General features: G+C 46.9%; 1 protein-coding gene across 3 annotated transcripts in view; it reads left to right on the forward strand.

The window, feature by feature from the left end:
* Window positions 1-16379, forward strand: part of RAB11FIP1 (RAB11 family interacting protein 1) — a 32996-nt gene extending 16617 nt beyond the window's left edge. For 2 of the 3 annotated variants that reach the window (XM_025921900.2, XM_086703716.1), the window contains exons 3-6: window positions 588-1392; window positions 2914-4788; window positions 5567-5675; window positions 13212-16379. In XM_025921900.2, the coding sequence (XP_025777685.1) occupies window positions 588-1392; window positions 2914-4788; window positions 5567-5675; window positions 13212-13430 (3008 nt within the window). In that variant the 3' untranslated portion in view covers window positions 13431-16379. The remainder of the gene's footprint in view (window positions 1-587; window positions 1393-2913; window positions 4789-5566; window positions 5676-13211) is intronic. The other variant, XM_025921901.2, reaches the window with a different exon arrangement.
* Window positions 16380-22703: the final 6324 nt, after the last annotated feature.

Here is a 22703-nt window from a genome sequence, read left to right on the forward strand (position 1 = left end):
TCTAAGAATGCATAAATTCTTTTCTAAAACATCTGGCTCTGTAACTGATGGACATTAATATAAGCTTTTGGAATTAACGAAATGTATGTATCTGGGTTTTTTTTTTTTTTTTTCTAGTTAAGGGTAAAATCATGCAACCTTAGAGTAATTCTGATATTTCATTTATTCATCAGGTATTTATTGAGGTCCTATTGATGTGCGTAACCTTCATGGGCTACATCCTTAATGAAAGTTGAGGAATTCAGTTCCTTTAACTGTGAATTAAATGTGTGTTTTGAACTTCAATTTCAATGACCAAATGCAGGTTGCTGTTGGCCAGATTCTGCCCTTCGCATTGGTTTAATGCAGGGCTTCTCAATCCCAGCACTATTGGTTGTTTGGGCCAGATAATTCTTTGTTGTGGGTCTGCCCCCTGTGCTGTAGGATCTTTAGCAGCAACCCTGACCTCTACCTGCTAGATGCCAATAACACACCCAATGGCGGTTTACCAAAAATGTATTCAGACGTGGAGAGACGGACCCCCTTCCAGTTGTGAACCATTCGTTTAACATCTTGTTTCCTTTGGATCTTTGCTTTTCTTCCCATAGTCCTGTCTCCCAAGAGAACAGAGAGTGCACATCCTAAGCAACTGAACCAGATCAATTTCAACCTTCCCAAGAAGGAAGGAGGACTCCCCTTTCTTGGTGGCCTTCGGTCTAAGAATGACTTCCTTTCTCGCTCTAATGTCTGTATCAACGGGAACCATGTTTATGTGGAGCAGCCAGAAGCCAAGAGCGAGACCAAGGACAGCACCCCTTCTTCTTCCCCGTCCCCCCAGGGCTTCAGGAAGAAGCATTTGTTCTCCTCCACCGAAAACCTGGCCACTCGGTCCTGGAAGGAGCCTGGTGACGTTGGGGTGGTGTCTTCCGACAGACAGTTCTCTGAGTCTTCCACAAAAGACTCTCTGAAATCTATGTCTCTGCCATCCTACCGGCCACAGATCAGTGGGGACATTCAGGAGAACACGGCTCCAGTGAGCTTGGAGGTGGCAAAAGAAACCAAGGAGAGCAAGAAGCAGGAGAACAAGAAGTCCTCTTTGCTGTCTCTGGTGACAGGAAAGAAGGATGTGGCTAAGGGCAGTGAAGGCGGAAGCCCCCCTACGGTCCCAGGAAAGGAGAAGGAAGGCACGCTTATGGAAGTCACACCGAGGGGGGACCAGGCGGGGCCTGACGGAGACCTAGTAGAAAGATCCGAGAAGGATACTACGGCTGTTGTCTCCAGACGTGGTAAATCCCTGAATCCCTTTGAGGACGTGCAGATCACAGAACCGGAAGCTGACCGAGAGCCCAAGTCTGAACCTACACCACCTGCTCCCTCTGTAAGGACTCCGCAGACCAAAGCTGTCAAGCCTCGGTGAGTCTTGTTCCTTCTCATGCAGGGCCTGCCCCTCACTGCTCGCTGTAATCAGTGGGGTCTACCGTTACAGCACCTCTTGCTCGTCGTTCTATGGCGGTCCCTGTGTGTGGCAAGCATTTGATAGTCTAAGTGGTTTTCAACCAGCCCAGCCTGCCTGCCTGCCTGGCCTGCCCTGCACAGACGGCAGTGATGCGTCCCGGCCCAAAGCCACGGCCACCATGTGTGGTCTGCCCGTCTCAGTAGGACGTTCAGACCCCGATGGACTGCCGCAGGGTGTAGCAGATTCTGAGTATTGCAAGTTGGGAATACCAGATTGGGGTTGTGGTTATGCGCAGAACATGTGTGTATTTAAAGTTCTTACCACATATTTCCATTTGAGGCAGATGTTATCTCTCCTCCTTGCACTTTGGCTCTGGTCTGCTGGCACCAGAGACCCTTGATCCACCCTTGAGTGTGCCCGAGACAGTTCTCAGAGTGTTTAGGGTGCCCCTCGTGGCAGGAGCCTGGTGGGGGGGGGGTGATGCGTCGGGAACTTTCTGCTTTCAGCATGACTCACGTTCGCATGAACAGTATTTCTGTGGTCTGGGGTGGGGGAGACTTTTTTTGAGATTCTGCTTACTTTGATTTCAGACACACAGACACATACACTCAGGCCATTCCTCTTCAAAATTTGTGCCTGTTGCCTTGAGGTGCCTCTTGTACTGCTTTGAACTTTTTAGATGCTTTTTGTTTATCACCAAAAGACACTGTAAACTGTTGCTTTACCTGGAGCTTTCTCTTTCTGTGGCAACAGCCCTTGTGTGGCAGGTGTGCTTGGTGATCAAAGTGTCCCTTTTATGGGGCACCTGGGTGGCTCAGTCGGTTGAGTGTCCGACTTTGGCTCAGGTCGTGATCTCACAGTTCATGGGTTTGAGCCCCGTGTTGGGTTCTGTGATGTCAGCTGGGAGCCTGCTTCAGATCCTCCCTCCAGCCCCTTTCTCTGCCCCTCCCCTGCACGCTCGCGCACTCTCTCTCTCTCTCAAAAACGAATAAACATTTTTAAAAAATGTTTTAAAAAGTGTCCCTTTTATGTGTTAAATAATTCGTGTTTCTTCCTTAACTTCTTTTTGTTGTTGTTGTTTCTTAACTTTTTTTTTTTTTTTTTTTTTAAAGTTCACCTATTTATTTTCAAGAGAGGGAGAGGGAGAGAGAGAGCAAGGGAGGGGCAAAGAGAGAGGGAGAGAGAGAATCCCAAGCCAGCTCCACACTGTCAGCAAGGAGCCTGATGCGGGGCTCAAACTCACAAACCATGAGGTCATGACCTAAGCCAAAACCAGAAGTCAGATGCTTAACCAGCTGACACACCCAGAAGCTCCCTCCTTCTTTAACTCCTTAAGGTACTGCCCCAAGTATAAAAAAGCTCTCCCCTTTGGATCAACTTTATTTTTACATGTTTTGTTTTGTTTTTTTTTTTTTTTTTTTTTTTTCTTCTGATGCATCTGCAACTGACCTGCAGATTTTATTTTGTCCTTTTTGCAGACTGGAAGTGTCTCCAGAGGCTCAACCCACAGCCAGGCTTCCTTCTTCCCCTGACTCTCCTCTCTTTTTTTCCGCTCTTCTTTCCAGTTCTGGCCAGACACCTGTCCTTTCTAAATCGGGTCATGGCTCAGAGACACTGTCCTCTGAATCTCCTTCTGTCTTCTTCTCTTTCTCATCTCCCGTAGCGGCCCCCATTTCCACATCCACGCCGGTTGAAAACTGGCCTTCCACAGACAAGGGCCAGGCCGGTCCTGAAGAACCATCCTTACTCCTTAAAGCAGAATTGCAAAAGGAGAGTTTAACACAAGTTCCAAAGACTGTTTCTTGTGCCTCGGGGTCACTTTCTAAACAGCTACCCACTCCAGTGAGGAAAGGGCCAGAAGATTCTCCGAGGAAGACCAGTGAGGTAGGCCCAGAGAACACCGTCAGTAATGACTCAGCAAAGTCTCTCCTGAAGCAGCCTGAGACCGAGCCACAAGAAGTTCTGAGGTTGCCCCCCTCAGAACAAGCCTCTGTCCCTTCATCTCAAGGGACCCAAGAAATGACATTCGCCCTTTCATCCCCAAGTGGCGAGATTGAAAGCCCAGCTGGGAAGCCTCCGATGGGGGAAGACACAGATGTCACAAGTCCATGTGGGTCTTGTGGGGAGAACAGAGTGAAGGACAGCAGAACGGCTTCTGCGGTTCCAGAAGCAGTGTCCCCTCTTCAGATGGCAGAATCATCCCCCACTCTTGGCTCTGTGATGCAGACGCACGAGGAGAATGTCCATGAGGGCCAAAAGAAAATCAAGAAGCGGGTGTCATTTTCTGAGCAGCTCTTTACGGAGGAGGAGTTAGAGAAGTCCCCCGGATCAGAGGAGGAGGACGAAGGGAACCCCCAGGAGCCGCCACGGGAAGGAGCCACGGCTGGAAATGGGTCAGATGGGGAGCCTGCCGGGTCTGTCCACACAGAGGACTCCAAGAGGGAAGCGGCCAGTCAGGGTGCGCTAGCTTCCACGGCCGATCCCCTTGCCCTCCCCTGCGAGGAGAGTTTCTCAGAAGGCCCCGTGAGTGAAGCAAGCTCGGGGCAAGACCTTCCCCTCTGTGGGGTCGAGGGAGACCATCTGCTTATGGCCGAGAATCAGAGCAAAGCCAGTGATCACGAAGGCTTATTGTCCGACCCCCTGGGCGGCCTTCCCTCTGCCCCAGGTGTTAGCTCTCCAGTCCTGGCTGACCTGGGCTTAACCCTTCCTTCCATCCCCGAAGTGGCATCGGATGACGAAAGAGTGGATCAGGTTGAAGATGACGGAGATGGAGAGATGGCCCAGGTGGCAGCCCCGGAAGCCGGGCCTTCTTCCTTGAGCGCGTCACCTGCCCGTCCTGAGATGGGAAAGGGGCCCAGAGGCCAGGCGGTTGTGTGGGCGGTGCCCACCGAGAGCCTGCACGACCCCCAGTCGAAGGCACCCAAAGCATCCGTTACAGCTTCTTCTTCGGACCACGGCTTCCCGACCACAGCTTTGGGAATTCATAAACCAGATCGTGGCAAGAGTTCACGCTCGGATAAACAGCGGTCAGGTCCTGGCGGTGGCGAGAAGGAAGAGTTGCCGGGAAATGGGGGGCCAAGCCAGCGTCCTGAAGTGGCCCTGGATTCTCCTGTACCCAGCCCCTCCTTTTCTGAGACCTTTCCTGTTCCGCACTCTTTTCCTAGCTACCCACACGCTGACACGCACCACACCAGTACAGCAGAATCTCAAAAAAAAGCAACAGCAGAGGGCCCTGCTGGTAAGGTGGACAATTCTGGCAAGAGGAAGCCGCTTCTTCAGGCCTGGGTCTCACCCTCAGAGACACATACAGTCTCAGCTCAGCCGAGCACGGGAACGGGGTCAGCCAAGCACAGGTGAGAGTCGGGAAAGGTTGTTTCGACGTGAGCGATGTCCCCCACCCTGCCCACCCTGCCCTTTGCTTTTTGCCTGCCGAGGTTCTGGCTTTCTAACCGCACAGATATCTTGATGGTACATACTGTGCATTTGGCTGGTAGGGGCTGTTTTCAAAGGGTCTCCCCCTGTGGTGGGAATCCCTCCCCTAGACACTCCTACGTTTGTAAGGAGGACATAGTGACAGGCTTCAAAGCCAGTTTTGGAATAATTCAGCATAGTCAGATTTGGGGCTCTCAGATTGCAGAGATGTCTCGTGACCAGCATCTTCCTAGTGTCAGAAGCCAACGGAGACAGAGTGGTGGAACCTAGCAGGGTTGAAAGCTTGCGTTAAGCACCGGCCGATGTGAAGCGAGCGTATTTGTTCTGAACTCTTCCTTTACTGTTGAGGAGCAGCAGGCTCTGTAGGGACTCACACGGTGCAATCTGAGGCTGTCGTTGTCTCAAAAGTAAGAGACCGTCTCTAATGTTCTTCTGACAGTGATCAGGAGACCAAGGGTCTCGCGAGAATGTCAGGACCCCTGGCTGTCAGGTGGGTGGGTTTTGTTGACCCTGTGGCTGCCTTGTGCTGACTGCTTTCACTTCCACAGGAACATTGGCGTGTGTTGGACTGGGGGTGTGAACACAATGTATCACCACTCTGTCCCCTTGTCTGTCTTGCTGACTGCCATCTGTGAGATGGACAGTTTCTCAGTTTTGTCATTACAGAAAGGTCTAAGGATCCTATCCCCTTCTCTTTAGACTTCATCCCGTGAAGCCAATGAACGCAGCAGCCCCCAAGATTGTTAATTCCAGCTTGGGCACTGCCACCATCATCAGTGAGAACATGATCAACGAAGCCATGATGAAGGTATGCTTTCTCCAAGAAATAGGCATGCTAGGGGTGCCTGGGTGGCTCCTTCGGTTAAGCGCCCGACTTCAGCTCAGGTCATGATCTCACTCTCCGTGAGTTCAAGCCCCGCATTGGGCTCCGTGCTGACAGCTCAGCTCAGAGCCAGGAGCCTGCTTCCAATTCTGTGTCTGCCTCTCTCTGTTCCTCTCCTGCTCATACTCTGTCTCTCTCTCTCTCTCTCAAAAATAAACATTAAAAAAAAAATTAAAAAAAAAAAAAAGAAATAGACATGCTAGTTAGGGATCTATACAAAACCCATTTCTAGAGCCACCATTATGTACACCTCCTTGGGTAGCAGGTAACGCCAGGAGCAATTTAACCTTATGTTTGTGTCTTTGGATAATCTTTGGGAGCTTCTACACTTTCCACTAGATAATTACTATTCCCCTTATGGTTACTGACTTATTGGCAGATTGTTTGTTGTCCCCAAGCAACGTGATTGATACTGTTACTTCTTGTCAGTAAGAAGAAAATGTCACCCACCATCTGGTCCATTCAAATTCGATATTTTCATTTCCCCGTGTATCTTTTCTTATCTTTTGGCACGAATGTAAAATTCCTGGGGTTGTAATCATGGCATAGATATAATTTTCTGAAACTTTATTCTGCAGTCATTTCAAAATTAAAAGTTGCAAGAATAGAACAAAGAACTCCTATATACCTTTCATCCCAATTCACCAATTGTTGACATCTTACCACAGTGGTTTTATCATTGCCACCCTCTCTCTCCCCATCCCTGTCTGTTCTGTCTTTGTATATACATACTTTTTTTTTCTTCTAAACCGCTGGAGGGTAAGTTGCCTACCTCATGTCCCTTTTACCTCTAAAATACCTAAGCATGTGATTCCTAAGAATAAGGATATTTAATCAGGATCACGACTTTTAAAATTGGCGTAATCCTCTTTTCTCATCTCTAGCCCAAATTTCAGGTCCACCCGTTGTCTCATTAGTGTGCTCCTTCGTTTTTCTGTCTTTCTTTCTAGTCCGGGATCCAATCCAGGATCTCTCGCTCTTACGTTGCTGTGTCTCTTTAGACTCTTTTATCCTGGATCCCTCAGCCTTCTTTGTCTTTCAAGACCTTGACATTTTCTAAGACTTCAGATCAGTTGTTTTGTAGAGTTCTCCTCAGTTTGGATTTGTCTGCTCAAAACCTCATGGTTTGGTTGAGGTTATGCATTCTTGGCAGGAATTAACCATGCAAGTCATGTGTCCCTTCCCGGTGCATCGTGTAAAGAGGCACATGGTTTCAGCTTGTCCTGGTAGTGGGAGTGTTAACTCTGATGACTTTCTGTAGGTGGTGCCCACCAGCGTCTCTAGGATAACATTGCTATTTATCCCCTTTACAATCAATAAGAATTTGTGGGGAATTAATTTCAGACTCTGTAGGTATCCTGCTCCTCACCAACCTTTCATTCTCAGGCTTTTGTATCCACTGATGAATACATCAGTGGCCAAATTGGTGGTTTTCCAGCCCCATTGCCTGCATGGAGACACTGGTTCTCTTATTCATTTGGTGGTTTATCTAGTATACCATAAGCATTTTTGTATGTTGCTACTTAATTCTTTGAAATGGTTATATCAATATTTACTTAACCTGTTCCCCTATTATTGGATATTTGGGCTGTTGTCTGTTTTTCAGTGTGAATGCTGTCATAGTCAATAATTTCTCGCATAGAACTCTTTCCCTTCTTAAGCTAAATCTCCAGGAAGAATATTGCTTGATTAGAGGGTCTCTTCTCTTTAAAAAGCTTGGGCTAACTTTAAAACAACAACTCCTGCCCACAAATCAAACAAAACCAACCCCTCCCTTCCCCCCCCCCCCGAGCCCCAGATGATCTCTGCTATAGAGTGTCTCCATTCTGCCCTTTCTGGTTCAAAAATCAGGAGGATTTAGAACATTGCCTTGTTGCAGACCTCTGGTCTTTGACTCATTGTCACGTGGGCTGGAGGAGAATGATTTACTGAGGGACTGGTGGGCAAGGATGTGTTGCATTTCAAATATGTGGAGAGGAATTTCCTAACTGACTCCTGGGGTGGTCACTGTCAGTAGAAATGAACCTTATTTCTATTTTAGTTTAGGGCATCTAGAAATTGCATTCAATCAGAGATCTTACAGTCTTGTGCAGTGTAAGACATCAAGTAGCTTTTCTGTTTTTATTTTTTATTGTTTAGTTTATGTTTTAAAGTTTATTTATTTTGACGGGGGGGGGGGGGGTGGAGCACGAGCAGGGCAGAGAGAGTCAGAGAGAGACAAAGAGAGAGAGAGAGACTGAGAATCCCAAGCAGGCTCCATGCTGTCCACGCAGAGCCTGATGCAGGGCTGAATCCCATCAACTGAGATCCTGACCTGAGCCCTAATCAAGAGTCGGACGCCCAACTGACTGAGCCACCCAGGCACCCCAGTTTTTGTGTTTTTATTCTTTTTTTTTAAGTTTATTTATTTTGAGAGAGAGAGAGCGAGTGGGAGGGGCAGAGAGAGAACCCCAAGTAGGCACCACACTGTTAGTGCAGAGCCTGATGCGGGGCTCGCACTCACTGAACTTGGAGGTCATGACCTGAGTTGAAACCAGGAGTTGGACGCTTAACCAGCTGAGCCACCCAGGCGCCCCAGTTTTTGTGTTTTTAAAATAAAAACTTTTCGCTCATGCCTCCTTTACTCCTGCAAGCATTTTTAAAGCATTGGTTAGTCGGTATTACCTCTGGCTCCATTGCACCTCTGCCACCAGGAGCTGGGCTAAAGGGTCCCTGAGATCAGAGATTCAGGTAAAGAGGCTGAGCGGTGATGACAGATGGTTGCTGCGAGCTGTTTAGCATCTTCCAGCCGCCTCGCCTTCTCTTTTGCTTGTACTACATGCTTCCAGGGCCGCCGGTAAGTAAGCATCATTCTCAGAATGATCAGCTGTGGCCAGTACGGTGTGCCTGCTGTGTTTTAGCCATAGCCTAAAACCACACCATAACTCGACCAACGCAGCTTGGCTGGTTTCTGTGGGTGTGGAGAGGAGGCTGAGTTTATCTTCCTGGAGTTAACGATATTTACCAGGAAACCGGGCAAAAGGACAGCATAAAAGGGACAGTAATGAAAACCAGGGTCGTGGAGCAGCCTCCCATCCCTCCTTCCTTTTACTGTGGAATGCAGCTGGGCTCCAAAGAGAAACAAACACCTAGCTGTCGGGAAGTGAGCAAGACCCTTGGCTCCCATTTTATTTATTCTTCAAAGCTCATGTAATCAGGGGCTTATCTCCTGGCCCTGATTGAGAGAATAACTTGCCTTACAACAAAGGCAACTGCTGCTTATTTTGCTTACGGTTTGTCCGCCCCACCGCTGCCCCTCTGGCTGACTGCAACAAAGCGCTTGGTCCTGGACCATGCCTCGTAAATATTCTGAGTAAATATGGAAAGTTTCCTGGAGACTGCTATTGGCCCTCTGTATAATAGATGCTTTGTACTAAGCCGTAAATAATATTTATAAAAGTAACTATTCTTTGGAATGTTGCAAAGTAAGACAGAGGTTAGGGAAAGAAATTGCATAGCTAAAGTTATGAAAAGATAGCTGAAGCATTGCTACAATGGCTTTTTTTGGGAGGCGGGTTCCTGTTTTAGGGCCTCCCTTCTTTCTAGATGATTTAAAACTTAGTGTATTATTTACCCAAGTGGCTTTAACACTTCCATTTAAAAATAATACAGCCACCCAGGGGCGCCTGGGTGGCTCAGTCGTTTGGGCAGCTGACTACAGCTCAGGTCATGGTCTCGCGGTTGGTGAGTTCAAGCCCCACATCGGGCTCTGTGCTGACAGCTCAGAGCTGGAGGCTGCTTCTGATTCTGTGTCTCCCTCTCTCTCTGCCCCTTCCCTGCTTGCTGCTCTCTGTCTCTCTCAAAAATAACAAACATTAAAAAAAAAATTTAAAAATAGTACCACCACCTAGATCCAAAAATCATCTGTCCTATTAATATGGAAACAGTTGGACCCAAATTTGAATAGACATTATTATTATTATTATTATTATTATTACAACTATGGGAGGGGGAGTCCAATGCAAAAATCCTGGAAGGAAATATGTGACAAGGAATTAACAGATATTTTCTTTGTACCTCTTCCTCACCATGGCTGTTGCTCACTTTTTGTAATGCTGGATTGTTTTGCGGTTTTTTAAATGATCACATGTCTAGGATCGTGTAATGATTTCAAAGTCTTACATTCTTTCCCCTTTGGATTATGAAATCAAATTGAATCGCTGTTTCACAGTTTGTAAGGTATGAAGTATGCATGCTCTTTCAATCCTCTGCATCTATTGTAAGGAAATATTTTAGAGATATGATCAAAGATTTCTGCTCAGGCATTTTAATAAAAACTGTTATGTATAATTTTGAAAACAACCTAAATATCCAGCAATAGAGAGATGGGTAAAGTATAATGAAATTTTAGGCATCTGTTAAAAAACGTGATTTTTGCCAAAATTTAATGATGGGAAAATGCTCACAAAACAATAATTTTAAAATGCTTTTAAGCCATATTCTGCGTGATGCTTAAAGTTTGAAAATATACCATAAAGAAACCAAGGAAACAATAGGAGACCCAAATGTTAAGTGTTGGAGTTACAGGCAATAATTTTTTCCCTCTTCTGTAGTTGAGATTTTCCATTATGAGGGAATATTCCCTTTAAAGTGCAAAACAGAATTCTGTTATTTTGGGGGGGAAATCAATTTTAATCCATGCCCAAAGTCTAGTTGACTCATCACTCCCATCTCTGAAGTTTGTCGTGATCTCTTGTGTGACAGTGGGCGCTTGGTTGTCCAGCTCTCTGGACTCTGAGCCTCTGAGCCCCTGCGCATACCTGGTCCCTACTCTCGAGGAATCCCTGCCTGTCCCTCCCTCCAGGTGACAGCTTCTTCATGTTTCTATCTCACAAACTGTCTTACAGAGAGTATCTTATGTGATCCACATTTTTTAATAAAATCCTTACATGACAGAGTTATGATCTAAAAACCCTTGAGAACATATTCTTCGCTATTGTTTCCAAAGAGTACTTTTTTTCTTGATAGGATGTATCAATAGACGTGCAACTAGTTTTTTAAAAATTGTGGTAGAGACACCTGGGTGGCTCAATCAGTTGAGTGTCTGACCTTGGCTCAGGTCATGATCTCACAGTTCATGAGTTCGAGCCCCGCGTCAGGCTTGCTTCTGTTAGCGCAGAACCGACTTCGGATCCTCTGTCCCTCTCGCTCTCTGCACTGCACCACCCCTACCTCCCCCCCCCACCCCCCGTGCTCTCTCTCTCTCCCTCTCAAAAATAAATAAACATTAAAAAAAATTGTGGTAGGGGTGCCTGGGTGGCTCAGTCGGTTAAGCGTCCGACTTCAGCTCCGGTCATGATCTCACGGTTCATGAATTCCAGCCCCACTGCAGGCTCTGTGCTGGGAGCTCAGAGCCTGGAACCTGCTTCAGATTCTGTATCTCCCTCTCTCTCTGCTCCTCCCTTGCTCATGCTGTGTCTCTCTCTGTCTCAAAAATAAATAAAAACATTAAAGAAAATTGTGGTAAAATAAACATAAAACTTACCATCTTAAGCATTTAAAATTTTTTAAAATTATTTTTTAAAATTCAAGTGTAATTGGCATTTAGTATTATATTAGTTTCAGGTGTACAGTTTAATGATTCATCAATTCCATACATTAGTCGCTGCTCATTATGATGTATTCTTAATCCCTTTTGCCTGTTTCAGCCATACTCCCACCTACGCCCCCTCTGGTAACCACTAGTTCTCTATATTTCAGAGTCTGAGGGTTTTTGTCTCTTTTTTTTCTTTCTTTGTTTTGTTTCTTAAATTCCATATGTGAGTGAAATCATATGGTATTTGTCTTTCTGTGACTTATTTTGCTTAACATTATACTCTCTAGATCCGTCCATGTTGTTGCAAATGGTAAGGTTTTGTTCTTTTTTTGTGGCTGAATAACATTCCATTGTATATATTACCACATTTTTTTTTTTAACCCATTTATCTATTGAGGACACTTGGGCTGCTTCCATGGTTTGGCTCTTGTAAACTATGCTGCAGTAAACATGGGGGTGTGTATATCTTTTTGAATTAGTGTTTTTGTTTTCTTTGGGTGAATACCTAGTAGTGGAATTACCGGATCAGTTCTATTTTTAATTTTTAAAGGCACCTCCATACCATTTTCCACAGTGGCTGCACCAGTTTGCATTCCCACCACAGTGTACGAGAGATTTTAAGCACCTTTAAGCATACAGATCGGTAGGGTTAAGTATAGTCACATTGTATAGCCAGTCTCCAGAATTCTTTTCCAGGCATGCAACTTTCTGGCTGAAGGTTGTTTTAGAATTACAAATAGAGCGATTGAGGTCTAGAGGGATGTATGCCTTCAACAAGGTAAAAAACAAAAACAACAGAAAGATTAAGGGAGAAGTTGTTTTTTGAAAAGTAGTCCAACATCTCACCTGTTTCTGTGCAGCCTGTGGCAGGTGAAAACCTGCTCTGCGGATGGAAATGTTGGTGTGGGCTTCTAAGCCAGTCGTACAAGCACTGTGCTTCCCTTCTGAGCCAGGGTGGGAGAGGTGGCCTATCTCTCTGATTTCTGGCTAGTGTGTAGGCAGCTTATGTCACGGGACTGAACAGGGCCGTCTATGTGTTTTTGTCAAAGAGTGAATGATGATTCTTCTTATTTCTTTATTATAATATATCATAAATAAATATGTTTGTTTGTTTATTTTGAGGGGGAGAGAGAGTGGGCAGGGAAGGGGCAGGGAGGTGGGGGAAAAAAGAGGATCCCAAGCAGGCTCTGTGCTGCCAGTGCAGAACCTGATACGGGGCTCGAACCCTTGAACCATGAGATCATGACCTGAGCCTTGGTCATGACCCGACCAAGAGTCGGACGCTTAACCAACTGAGCCACCCAGGTTCCCCATGAGGATTCTCTTGACTTAGCTTCTTGTAGAAGCTGGTCTCTTAGCCTTCTAAGCGAAATTGTTTGACCCTCAGGGTGGTGAAACTGATTGCCTCCGAGTTCTGCAGGCAAAAGTGTCTTGAGGTGGCTCTAGGAATTTGTTTCTTTAAACTTCTAAATCCCCTGAACTACAAATTTCAGGAAAAGTTGCATCCCCCCCTCCGCCCCCTCCCCCACACAACTGGAGACTTGGTATGATTAGGTGCTTTTTATTCAGTCCTTACCTAGTGTTTCCTCACCGTTTGGGCCTGGTCACTTTACAGGTGGACATCAGTCATCCCAGGTGTTCACAGACCTCCTGTTACTACATTGAATAACAGACAACAAAGGCCCTATGTGGCCTGGAAGGCCTAAAATATTCACTGTCTGGTCCTTTACAGAAAACTTTGTCAATAACTGCTTTTCCACCAGAACGGAAAACACATTCCCAGGAGGCTCAGACGGCTAACATTTTCCTCTTTTGTATTTCTTTTAGATATTTGACTTCTTTGCTGACTTTACCACTTTTTCTCCCCCTCTCTCCTCCCCCTAAAGAAATACAACCCATCGGACCCTGCCTTCGCTTATGCACAGCTAACCCACGATGAGCTGATCCAGCTGGTCCTCAAACAGAAGGAGACGATAAGCAAGAAGGAGTTTCAGGTCCGCGAGCTGGAAGACTACATTGACAACCTGCTAGTCAGGGTCATGGAGGAGACCCCCAACATCCTCCGGATTCCCACTCAGGTCGGCAAAAAGGCAGGAAAGATGTGAATCGTCAGCCTGCGACACCGAGACTTCTTTGTGAGTTTGTTTCCACCTGCCCCGGAGGTCAAGGACTCAGCATGCTTGATAACCGGCACACAGGCTCGAAATCACCATCTATCTCCCTTGTGTGTTATCTGGCAAGAGTCCGTTCTACCAGTTGAGACCAGGTTAATTATTACAATGAATCTTTTACTGTACAGTCCCAGGGTTTTGTTTTTAAATGCCACCGTGCCTTTGACTATCCTGTAAATATTTTATGCTCTGATCGGAAACATGGTCATAAGGTCTGCTCCTGGCCCAGAGATTCAGATGGCGCAGGGCATATTCATGTATTTAACATTGGGATGATTTTCTTTCTTTGGTATTGAAATTTAAAGATACGTACCCCTTCCTCCCCCAGTCAGTAAAGCGTGGGGCGAAATGAGAAGGACCGAAATGAGAAGGACCGTCTGGTTGGTGTTGCGTTACATACACTTGCTTGGCTTTTGAGTAGCTCAGGGTGGCTTTTGGCTGCGGGTGCTAAATTCTGATACCGTGTGAACCTTCTGGGCTTCTTCGACTTGGTCTTGTTGATTTGACTGGAGCAGGGGAGTTTAAAGAAAGCCCCTGAGTGTGCCTTGCAGATTTTGAACAAGCTGCCTTTTCTAAACGTTGCTACCACTACTCTCTAGCCTTAAAATGTGCTCTTTATCAATCCTTAGGGCGTGTCTGTAGAGACATGAGAAGTTGAATAGGGAATTAGAGAATCATTTTGCACTCACTTAATGGGGTTGGTCAAAGTCTCATGATAGCCGGGTTCCTAGCTGGCTAGAGTAGCCTAGTCGGTGCCTTGATAAGGGATTGGATGACCCATACACTCACTAAAATGGTTCTGCCAGGTACGGAATGATTTTAGTAGGATTCCTTTGGCTTTGCTTGGCCCCCGGATTTCCTCAGCAGCATTTCCCGGCGTTTCCCCCACCGTATTATAAAATTATGAAGAGCAAGAAGGTAACACTGAGTTTTGATTTGCTGTATTTTTAAATCTAGGAGGATACCCTTTTTTTTTTTTTTTTTTTAAAGCTAGGACACGTCTTCACTAATAGCACCCAGTTCCGATCCTTCAGGTAGTTTCATTGTCCGGAACCTAATACTGGAATTAGAATATTTCTGCGTTGGTCAGTTTTTTCTCGTGGTTGTGACAGGATCTGATCAAATCTTTACCTCTGTCCCGGGGGAAGAATATCCGAGGCTAGTCCGAGGCTAGCGTGGTGGGCGGGGCTTGAGGATTGGCTAGGGATCGCTTCTCTGTCTGTCCTTGTTATATGGAGGTTAAGAGGCAAGATGGTTGTCAGCAGAGGCCCTTTTCAGGATCACATTTGCTGCAATGTTAGTTATATCGGAGCACTTTAATCTGAAGGATGATACTGTAACTTGATTTATCGAATTAGCTGTTAATTATCTTTAGCTATTTTATTTAATACTGTCTTACAGTAGTGGAGACCACTGTAAGCCTCTCAGATGCCTTGTATTTTTGGAGTGCTATGAAAGTTATTTACATACCTGCAAAAAGAACCTTATATTCCACTTGAACTCTGAAAATGTGCGTGTATATATTTATTCTGCAATATATTTTTTACTTATAAGTGTATTTTGACTGTGATAACCCAAGTGTGCTGGGGGCAGGTGTGGTCTGAATGATTTCTCCTTAGTAGGGCTGGTGTGGAGACCTGTTCACAAGAGGTGGTTGGTCTGGAGATAATCTGCTTCTAGGACCTTGGGCACGTAACTAACTCGGTCAGTGTTTGAGAGGGAAGTCTGGGTAGAGGAGTTAATTCCTGTGCTCTGAAATGCCACTTGAGAACTCCGGAGAATGAAGGACAATTTACTTCAAGGGTGTCTGGCTTCTACCACTGCTGGAAAAAAACCCGAATTCATAGCATTCCTGCACCTCTCAGTGTAGATCACCTGGAGGTCATTAGTTAACGACTGTCCGACTGTCCTCGAGGACTCTTGACTCTGGGGGAGAATTTATCTAGGAAGAATTTTAGTCTGCTCTGAGCCATTAGCAAGGGTTGGAGCTCCTCTAACTGGCGGGGGTTGGGGGGGCACACACCCAAGTACACAAAGAGAGCTGGGACCCGCCTCTGGCTGCTGTAAATGCTAACCCAGTTGAAGGACCCTGGGAGGAAGCTGTGTTCTGGAGAAGCTGGAGCAGCTCTCCTCTTCCTGGCCTTGCCCGGCTGCCTTCAGAAAGAGCAGTCAGGACTTTAGGGAAGCATCCGATTAAATACCAAACACCTTGCAGTGAACTTCAGTTGGAGGTCAGACTCCTGAAAAAAATGTCAGTCCTTTGCCCAACTACTTGCTGTCCATCTCATTGGACTTTGACAGGTTTCTTGCCCTACGTCTTATTCCTGTGTGTTAGCCACATCGGGGTGGCAGAACGGAGGAGCAAGAAAGTCTGCCCTTTGCCTCTGCTGAGTGGAGAGGTGTGTGCATGGATGGGGTGTATGCATGCCGTTTCCAGCTTTGCCCACAGCGGGCGGCGCTCAGAAGGTCAGAGAGGAGGGATGATCCTCGCCGCTCAGCCGCATACTGTGTTGAAGTCCAGAGGCAACTTAATGTTAAATTAGGATCTTCCCTCCCTGGGTCCTTTTTCCCAATTGACCTTTCTGTTTTCTTTCTGAGAACTACTAATGAATTATCCCTCAAGGCCGAAAGAGTCATTGCCTTAGGTGGAGAACTTAACCTCCTACTAGTCACATCAACGGCAACTCTGGTTTCTCAGTATCTACTATGGGAGCCACTGACGTGACCTCTTCCTCCCTCCGATTGCAGGATTGCCCAGCATTTTTGGATTGTAAAACTATTCCCTGCCTTGTTACTTCGGGAATTTTTAACTTCTTTGGTTTCGTTTTTAACAAGTAACCTAAAATTTCTATAACACTAAATAAAATGGTACTACCTTTCAAAGATTTGTGTCTGTACTTTTGTGTGGGTGCAGCAAAATGTCTTCCGTCTTCTAGAAAACTTCTCTTGGGGAATGACCAGTGTTTCTCACCCCATGAAGGGTCTCTCACCTGGATTCCTGCTGCTTCCACCTTGCCTGGTGCCCAGAGGTCCCAATGCCCTTTCTCCCACAGAGGATGGGACATCTCTGATCCCTTCCCTACGACACGTCCCTCAATCTTGGCCTGCAGGGACCGTGGCATTTACCAGAAGGACATCATTTGAATTTTCTGTTCCTGCTACTAAAAGCTGCCGCCTGTTCCTCAGCACCGGGCACTTTTGGCTGAGTGTATGAGCAAGGTCCCTTCCTTGATCCCTCCACCCCAATCCCCCACCAGTTTCCTAGAGAGTGAAAGGTTCACTGTGGGGATGTGATTTGAATTCATATTGTGTTCACACTGCCCAAGATCTGGGAGCCAAATCCCTGGTTCAGTCAACTTGTTTTTTCCATTCCTGAATAGAGGGTACTGGGGAAGCACAGGGAATCTTCTCCTGAGCTCAGCTCTCCTGGAAGTCTGAGCCTTTCCTGATGAGGTGAGAGGTCGGCCTGCCTCCCAACCATAGTCCATGCTCCAAGGGCCCCGACCTCTTGAAAGGGAGGAGATGCTTTTTCTTGCCCTGTGATAAAAGTCACACTGTAGAGGGACAGAGGTGGGCCTGCTACAGGTACTGCCCTGTGAAGCCCCTCTGGGTGGGATGGGGCGGGCGCCCCTGAAGGCCTCCCTGGTAACCGCAACTAGTTGTCAGTGGTGGGGGCCGCCATGTAAAGTGATATGAAAGCAACTTCTCTTAAAACACAGCCCTCCAGGTTCAATTTAAGAAAAACAAAAGGAAACAAAACCCTCTGGAAGGAAGAGTCTTAGGGAAAGAAAGTTTCTTTATGCAAATGACCCTAACTTTTCCCTCTGAGGTCCTTCACTTTTTGTTTTGCAGTTGGTTCTGGCCCCGCCCCCCCCCCCCCCCCCCCCGCCCCCCCCCCCCCCCCCCCGCTGTGGCCTCCAGACCCAGCCCTCAGGGGCAGGCTGCTGTGTCTTTCAAACTCCAGGCCTCAGAGGGACACAACTCTCTCCTTTCTCTGAAGTCTTCTTAGCTTAGCTGCTAATAACAAAAAACAAACAAACATAACAACAACCAGGAAAATAGAACGATTGTAAGATATATGAACAGCATAAAGAGTGAACTTTCCCAAATCCAGGATTCTGAGCTGAAGGAAGTCAAGCTCCCCTGGACCCTGGGAGCTTGGGCGTCTGTCAGGCGCCTTCAGGTTCTCACCTTGGCTTCCCAGTTGGTGAAAAGCCCTCTTCTGTTCTCCCTCTGAAGGAGTGGTGTCTTTTCCTCTCCCCTACACTCCCTTGTCCACTCACTTGGCCTGTAGATTTTTCTAAGTAATGTCATACATGCTTATGCCCAGAACAAAAGAAATCCTAAGCTCCTCGCTACCAAGAGGTAACTAACCACTGTTATTTTGATTCTTTGTCCTGGCATTTTCCCTCTTATATAAATAGATACACTTTATTTTTTTAAGAAATTTAATTTGTGATGGGTATTGAAGAGGGCATATTTTGGGATGAGCACTGGGTGTTGTATGGAAACCAATTTGACAATAAATTTCATATATTAAAAAAAAATAAAAATAAAATGGCAGCATGACTTCCAAAAAAAAAGAAATTTAATTTGGAGTTTCTTTTTTTTTTTTTCTTTCCTTAATTGAGGTGTAGTTGACCTACAATATTGTATTTGCTTCAGGTGTACAACTAGTGACGTGACATTTTATATACATTAGGAAGTGATCACCATGGTCCAGCTCTTACAGTATGCACTAGACTCCTGTTGCAACCTGGTGTCTTAATTATCTAGATACAATTTATTAACTTAAAAAAAATGTTTATTTTTGAGACAGCAAGAGAGAGAGAAGTGGGGGGGAGGGGCAGAGAGAGGGAGACACAGAATCCGAAGCAGGCTCCAGGCTCCGAGCTGTCAGCACAGAGCCCGACACGGGGCTCAAACACGAGCTGTGAGATCATGACCTGAGCCGAAGTCGGACGCTCAACCGACTGAGCCACCCAGGCGCCCCAGATACACTTTAAGATGAAGATGGGAGCAGGCAGTGCAGTAAGTACGGACTGCTTTGAACATTTCTGCGTGCCTTTGGATACTGTTCTGCAACCAGGACGGATAGTGATCCTGGGGGAGAACGTGCCCAGCTAACTAACCGCCCCCCCCCGCCCCCCTCCCCCGCGCCCCCTGAAACACACGCACATGGAAGAACTGTGGTGGCACGGATACCACCCAGGTTACTTCCGGCTCCGCTTATCATCGGCCGCCTCTGGGCCAGAATAAACGCTTGCTGGGGAAGCACCCCGCCCCCTCCGCCCCCCCCCCCCCCCCCCCCCCGCGGCCCGTGGAAAGCAGTCATTTACCGGGTGTGGTTCTGACGCTTTAACCAGGGCCCAGACATCAGCAGCACAGGCTGCCGGAACCCAACGTCCACCAGCGAATGGATCCCGTTCCCATGGCTTCTCTCCAGGTGTTCTCTCTGGGGCTGTGCCCTCACTCTCAGGGGAAGGCGGATTCACATTCAAAACAGGCTCCCTGAGCTCTGTGAGCCAACGTGTCCTGAAGCCCCCAGATCTCGACAGGTTTACACAGAAACCTGTATCTGAGCCCTGGAAATAGTCCCCTTGGTGCCCTTGATAAGCCCTCAGAGGAGAAAGAAAACTGTTGTCCTTGCCTATCAAGTGTCCTTCAGGCTAGCTTTGACTGCAACAGCATTTTTGCATTAAACATTTGTATTCTTACTAGTCACTACACGCTGACAGGTACTATTTCTAATTCTCATCAAGGTAGATAATATCTCCATCATGCAGATGAGGAAACAGAGTCCTAGACATGGGGAGAGTTTTAGTTCCCCTGGGGTGGCACAGTGAGTAGTTAAGAACAGATTTCGGGCCACCTGGGTGGCTCGGTTGAGTGTCCAACTCTTGATTTCAGCTCAGGTCGGTGAGATCGAGCCCCTCAACGGGCTCTGCACTGACAGTGTCAACCCTGCTTGGGATTCTCTCTCTCTGCCCCTCCCTCCCTCTCTGTCTCTCAAAAATAAATAAACTTTAAAAAAAAGGAAAAAAAATTAAAAAAAGAAGAACAGATTTGAACTCCTTGTCTGTCTGACCTGGAGGTCTAGAACAGGGGTCAGTAAATACAGCCTGCTTCCTGTTTTTATATGGCCCTCGAAGCAAGAATGATTTTTGCTTTTTTTTTTTTTTAACATAAAATGAATAAGTCTGGAGATCTAATGTACAGAATGATGGGCATAGTCAACAACACCACACCGAATACTGAAATTCTTACAATTAAAATAACAGTATTTCATGACACTCGAACATTACATGAAATTCAAATGTCAGTGTCCACAAAGTTTTACTGGAATACAGCCATACTCATTTGTTCCCATAATTGTCTATGGCTGTTTCCACGTTATAAAAGCAGACTTGAGGGGTTGTAACAGAGACCTTATCATCTGCCAAGCCTAAATATTTGCTATCTGGCCCTTTACAGAGTTTGCTAACCCCTAGTCTAGGATCACTTTGGGAGTCAAGGAGATCATGTTGTAATTCTCTTGGGATCCTGGAGGACTGGTGCAGGCGGGGAAACGGTATGACTCGATTCCCTCTCAAGATGAGGCCAGCTAAGCCACAGCCTCCCTGAGGAGGGACGATCCAGGTAAGTAAGCTGACTGGTATTCATGCTCTCAGTCTGTGCAGCGAATGGTGGCCTGGGACCACCTTCTTAGAGTTATCGGATGCCTTTATTCCTCGGAGTTCAAGAAATGGAACACATTAATCCTCAGCCCAGGAAAGGCGATGCGTGTAATGGGGATGACATGAAAAATGCAAAAGGAGGAGGCGGATATGAGCAAGGGGAGTTAGCTGGCACCAGGATTTAGGTAGTTCGTGCTGTAGGCCATAGCGGTCTCACCGTGAGCGGTAGAGAAGATTGAGTTCCCACCAAAGAGTTGAGGTGATGGGAAGGCAATCCAGTCAGAAAGACTCCTCAGCCCGAGCCACCTGCCAGGCTTAGTGTGACAGGAGAGCGTGTCCTCAGGGCTCGGAGTGAAACTGGCTCAGAGTGATAAGGTTTCCTTTCGGTCCACTGAGCTGGGAGGAGCCCAGGGGTGAGGCCAGATTAAGGAGCAGAGGCAGCCCAGCTAGCTCTCCCTGGTGATTTGTTCTAAATTAGAATCGTCTTGTCTCAGAGAAGTTTAGTCTTAGAAGCTGTTGCTTCCTACAGGCCCACCTGGGACAGGTGTTCACAGGAGTGGACTAGCTCCTCACTGAATGCCAGCCCTCAGTATAGAAGGTGGCCCCTGGACACCGGGACGACAAAGCCACATATTCCCACAAAGACTTGCAATCAGAGGGAGAGCTAGATGGGCGAACAACTAAGTAGAATACACACATCTAACTGAAGGAGGACGTGTGGGAGTTTCCTTCAGCCCCCACAGCAGCAGTGTCTTCCTTTCCCCTCTCCTCTCTGGAAAGAACTGTGGCTTGAGGTCCGTATTTCACGTCTGGACCATGGTTGGGGCAGCCTTTCCAATAGCCTCCCCTCCCCAGTAGCTTTCTACTCAAATCCACACGTTCTGGGCGCTCTGCATTCCAGAAGCCCGTGTGCCAGGCACCATGTGGGCACTGGTTATACAGAGACAAGAAACATGGTTCCAGTTTCAGAGGCTGGGGTGGGGGGTGGGGGTGGCATGGGGGAGAGGGGTTTGAGGAGCATCTGGTAAACAGATCATCACTATCACTGAATGACGGTAACTCTTAGAAGAGTCTATAACAGCAGGAAGGGCACTAGGAGGTTGTGTCGGTCCTAATTTCCAGAGAAAGGCAAATAAATGAACTTCTTCCTCAGAGAGTGGAGAACCCCAGACTTACAAGCCTTAAAATTGGTTTTTGTAAATCTTAAGTACAATCTACCCCCCAGTGGGGGGCCCAAACTCAGGACCCCAAGAGTTGCGCGCTCTACTGACGGAGTCAGCCAGGCGCCCCTGGACTTTCAAGTCTTACTAGAGAGCGCCATCTTCTGGTCTGGGTTCTGCCTACCTCCCAGCCTGTCTGAGGGCCAGGCCCTTGGGGTGTCACACACTTGTAACTGGAAAAGAGAATCACTCACTCCGCTACCCCTTATAGGCGCTGGTTGAAGGATCATAACACCGCTCTTCCATTTTACTAAGAGTAATGTTGGGAAAAGAAGAATTTTAACGCGACTTTCATGGGCAGAGGACTCTAGTAAAATCCCACTTTTTTTTTTTTTTTTTTTTTTAATGTAGTTAGGTTCAAGATCTGCACAAAATTGGGGGTGGGAGGAGTCTGATGCTGTTCTGTAGGGTAATGTAAAGAACCACTCCCAGTGCAATTATGTTGCTCTTGGGAACATATTTCCCCACCCCCGTAGGGATGTCGACTGTAGTGTCTAAAACTAATGGATGTCTCTGAGGGGTGTTTTGTGCACACACAAGCATGCCGGAATTATCAGAATTTATCTGCTGGACAGCCAGAAGTAAATCCTTATCACACACTTCGCACTAGTGGGCAAGTCTAGAGGAGACTTTGAATGCCAGTGCCCACCCAGAGCTATTGTGTTGAAGCCCCCTTGTGGTGTGGGGCTGGAGCGAGTAATTCAAATGTAAGGGAATGAACTGTTGGGGATTACTGTATCTTGGGTTGGGGGAAGGAGGTGAACGCTCCAGTGTGACCCAGTCCTGGGGTAGTAGGTGGGACTTCTCTAAAAAGAAGAGGTCCGCATGCTCTGAGAAAGCAGTCTTTTTGGGATGGGGTGGTATATTTAAGTATGCACATCAAGGAAAGAAACTGGAAAAGAGGGGGGTGACCGCTTTTGAAGGTATTTTGGTTTGGTTGTTTTTTAAAATTTAGTTGTTATTATTATTATTTTCTCTTGAGAGAGATAGAGCGAGCCAGGGAGGGGCAGAGGGAGAGGTAGAGTCTTAAGCTGGCTCCATGGGTGTGGGAGCCCGACACAGGTTCCATCTCATGGCCATGAGATCATGACCGTGAGATTATGACCGGAGTCAAAATCAAGAGTCAGAGGCTCGACTGACCGAGCCACCCAGGCACCCATGGTTTGGTTGTTCTTTAAATGCTTACCTCTTGAACTGTGAGGACAGTCTTAGGAAATTTCCCATTTTACAAACATACTTCTCATTTATGTTACGATCACCTTAAGTTCCTCCACCCTTCAGCAAGATGCATGAACGGTCTCGTGATACTG

The sequence above is a fragment of the Puma concolor genome, chromosome B1 (genome assembly GCF_028749965.1).
Source record: "Puma concolor isolate L17-30 chromosome B1, mPumCon1.1.hap2, whole genome shotgun sequence".
NCBI lineage: Eukaryota > Metazoa > Chordata > Mammalia > Carnivora > Felidae > Puma > Puma concolor.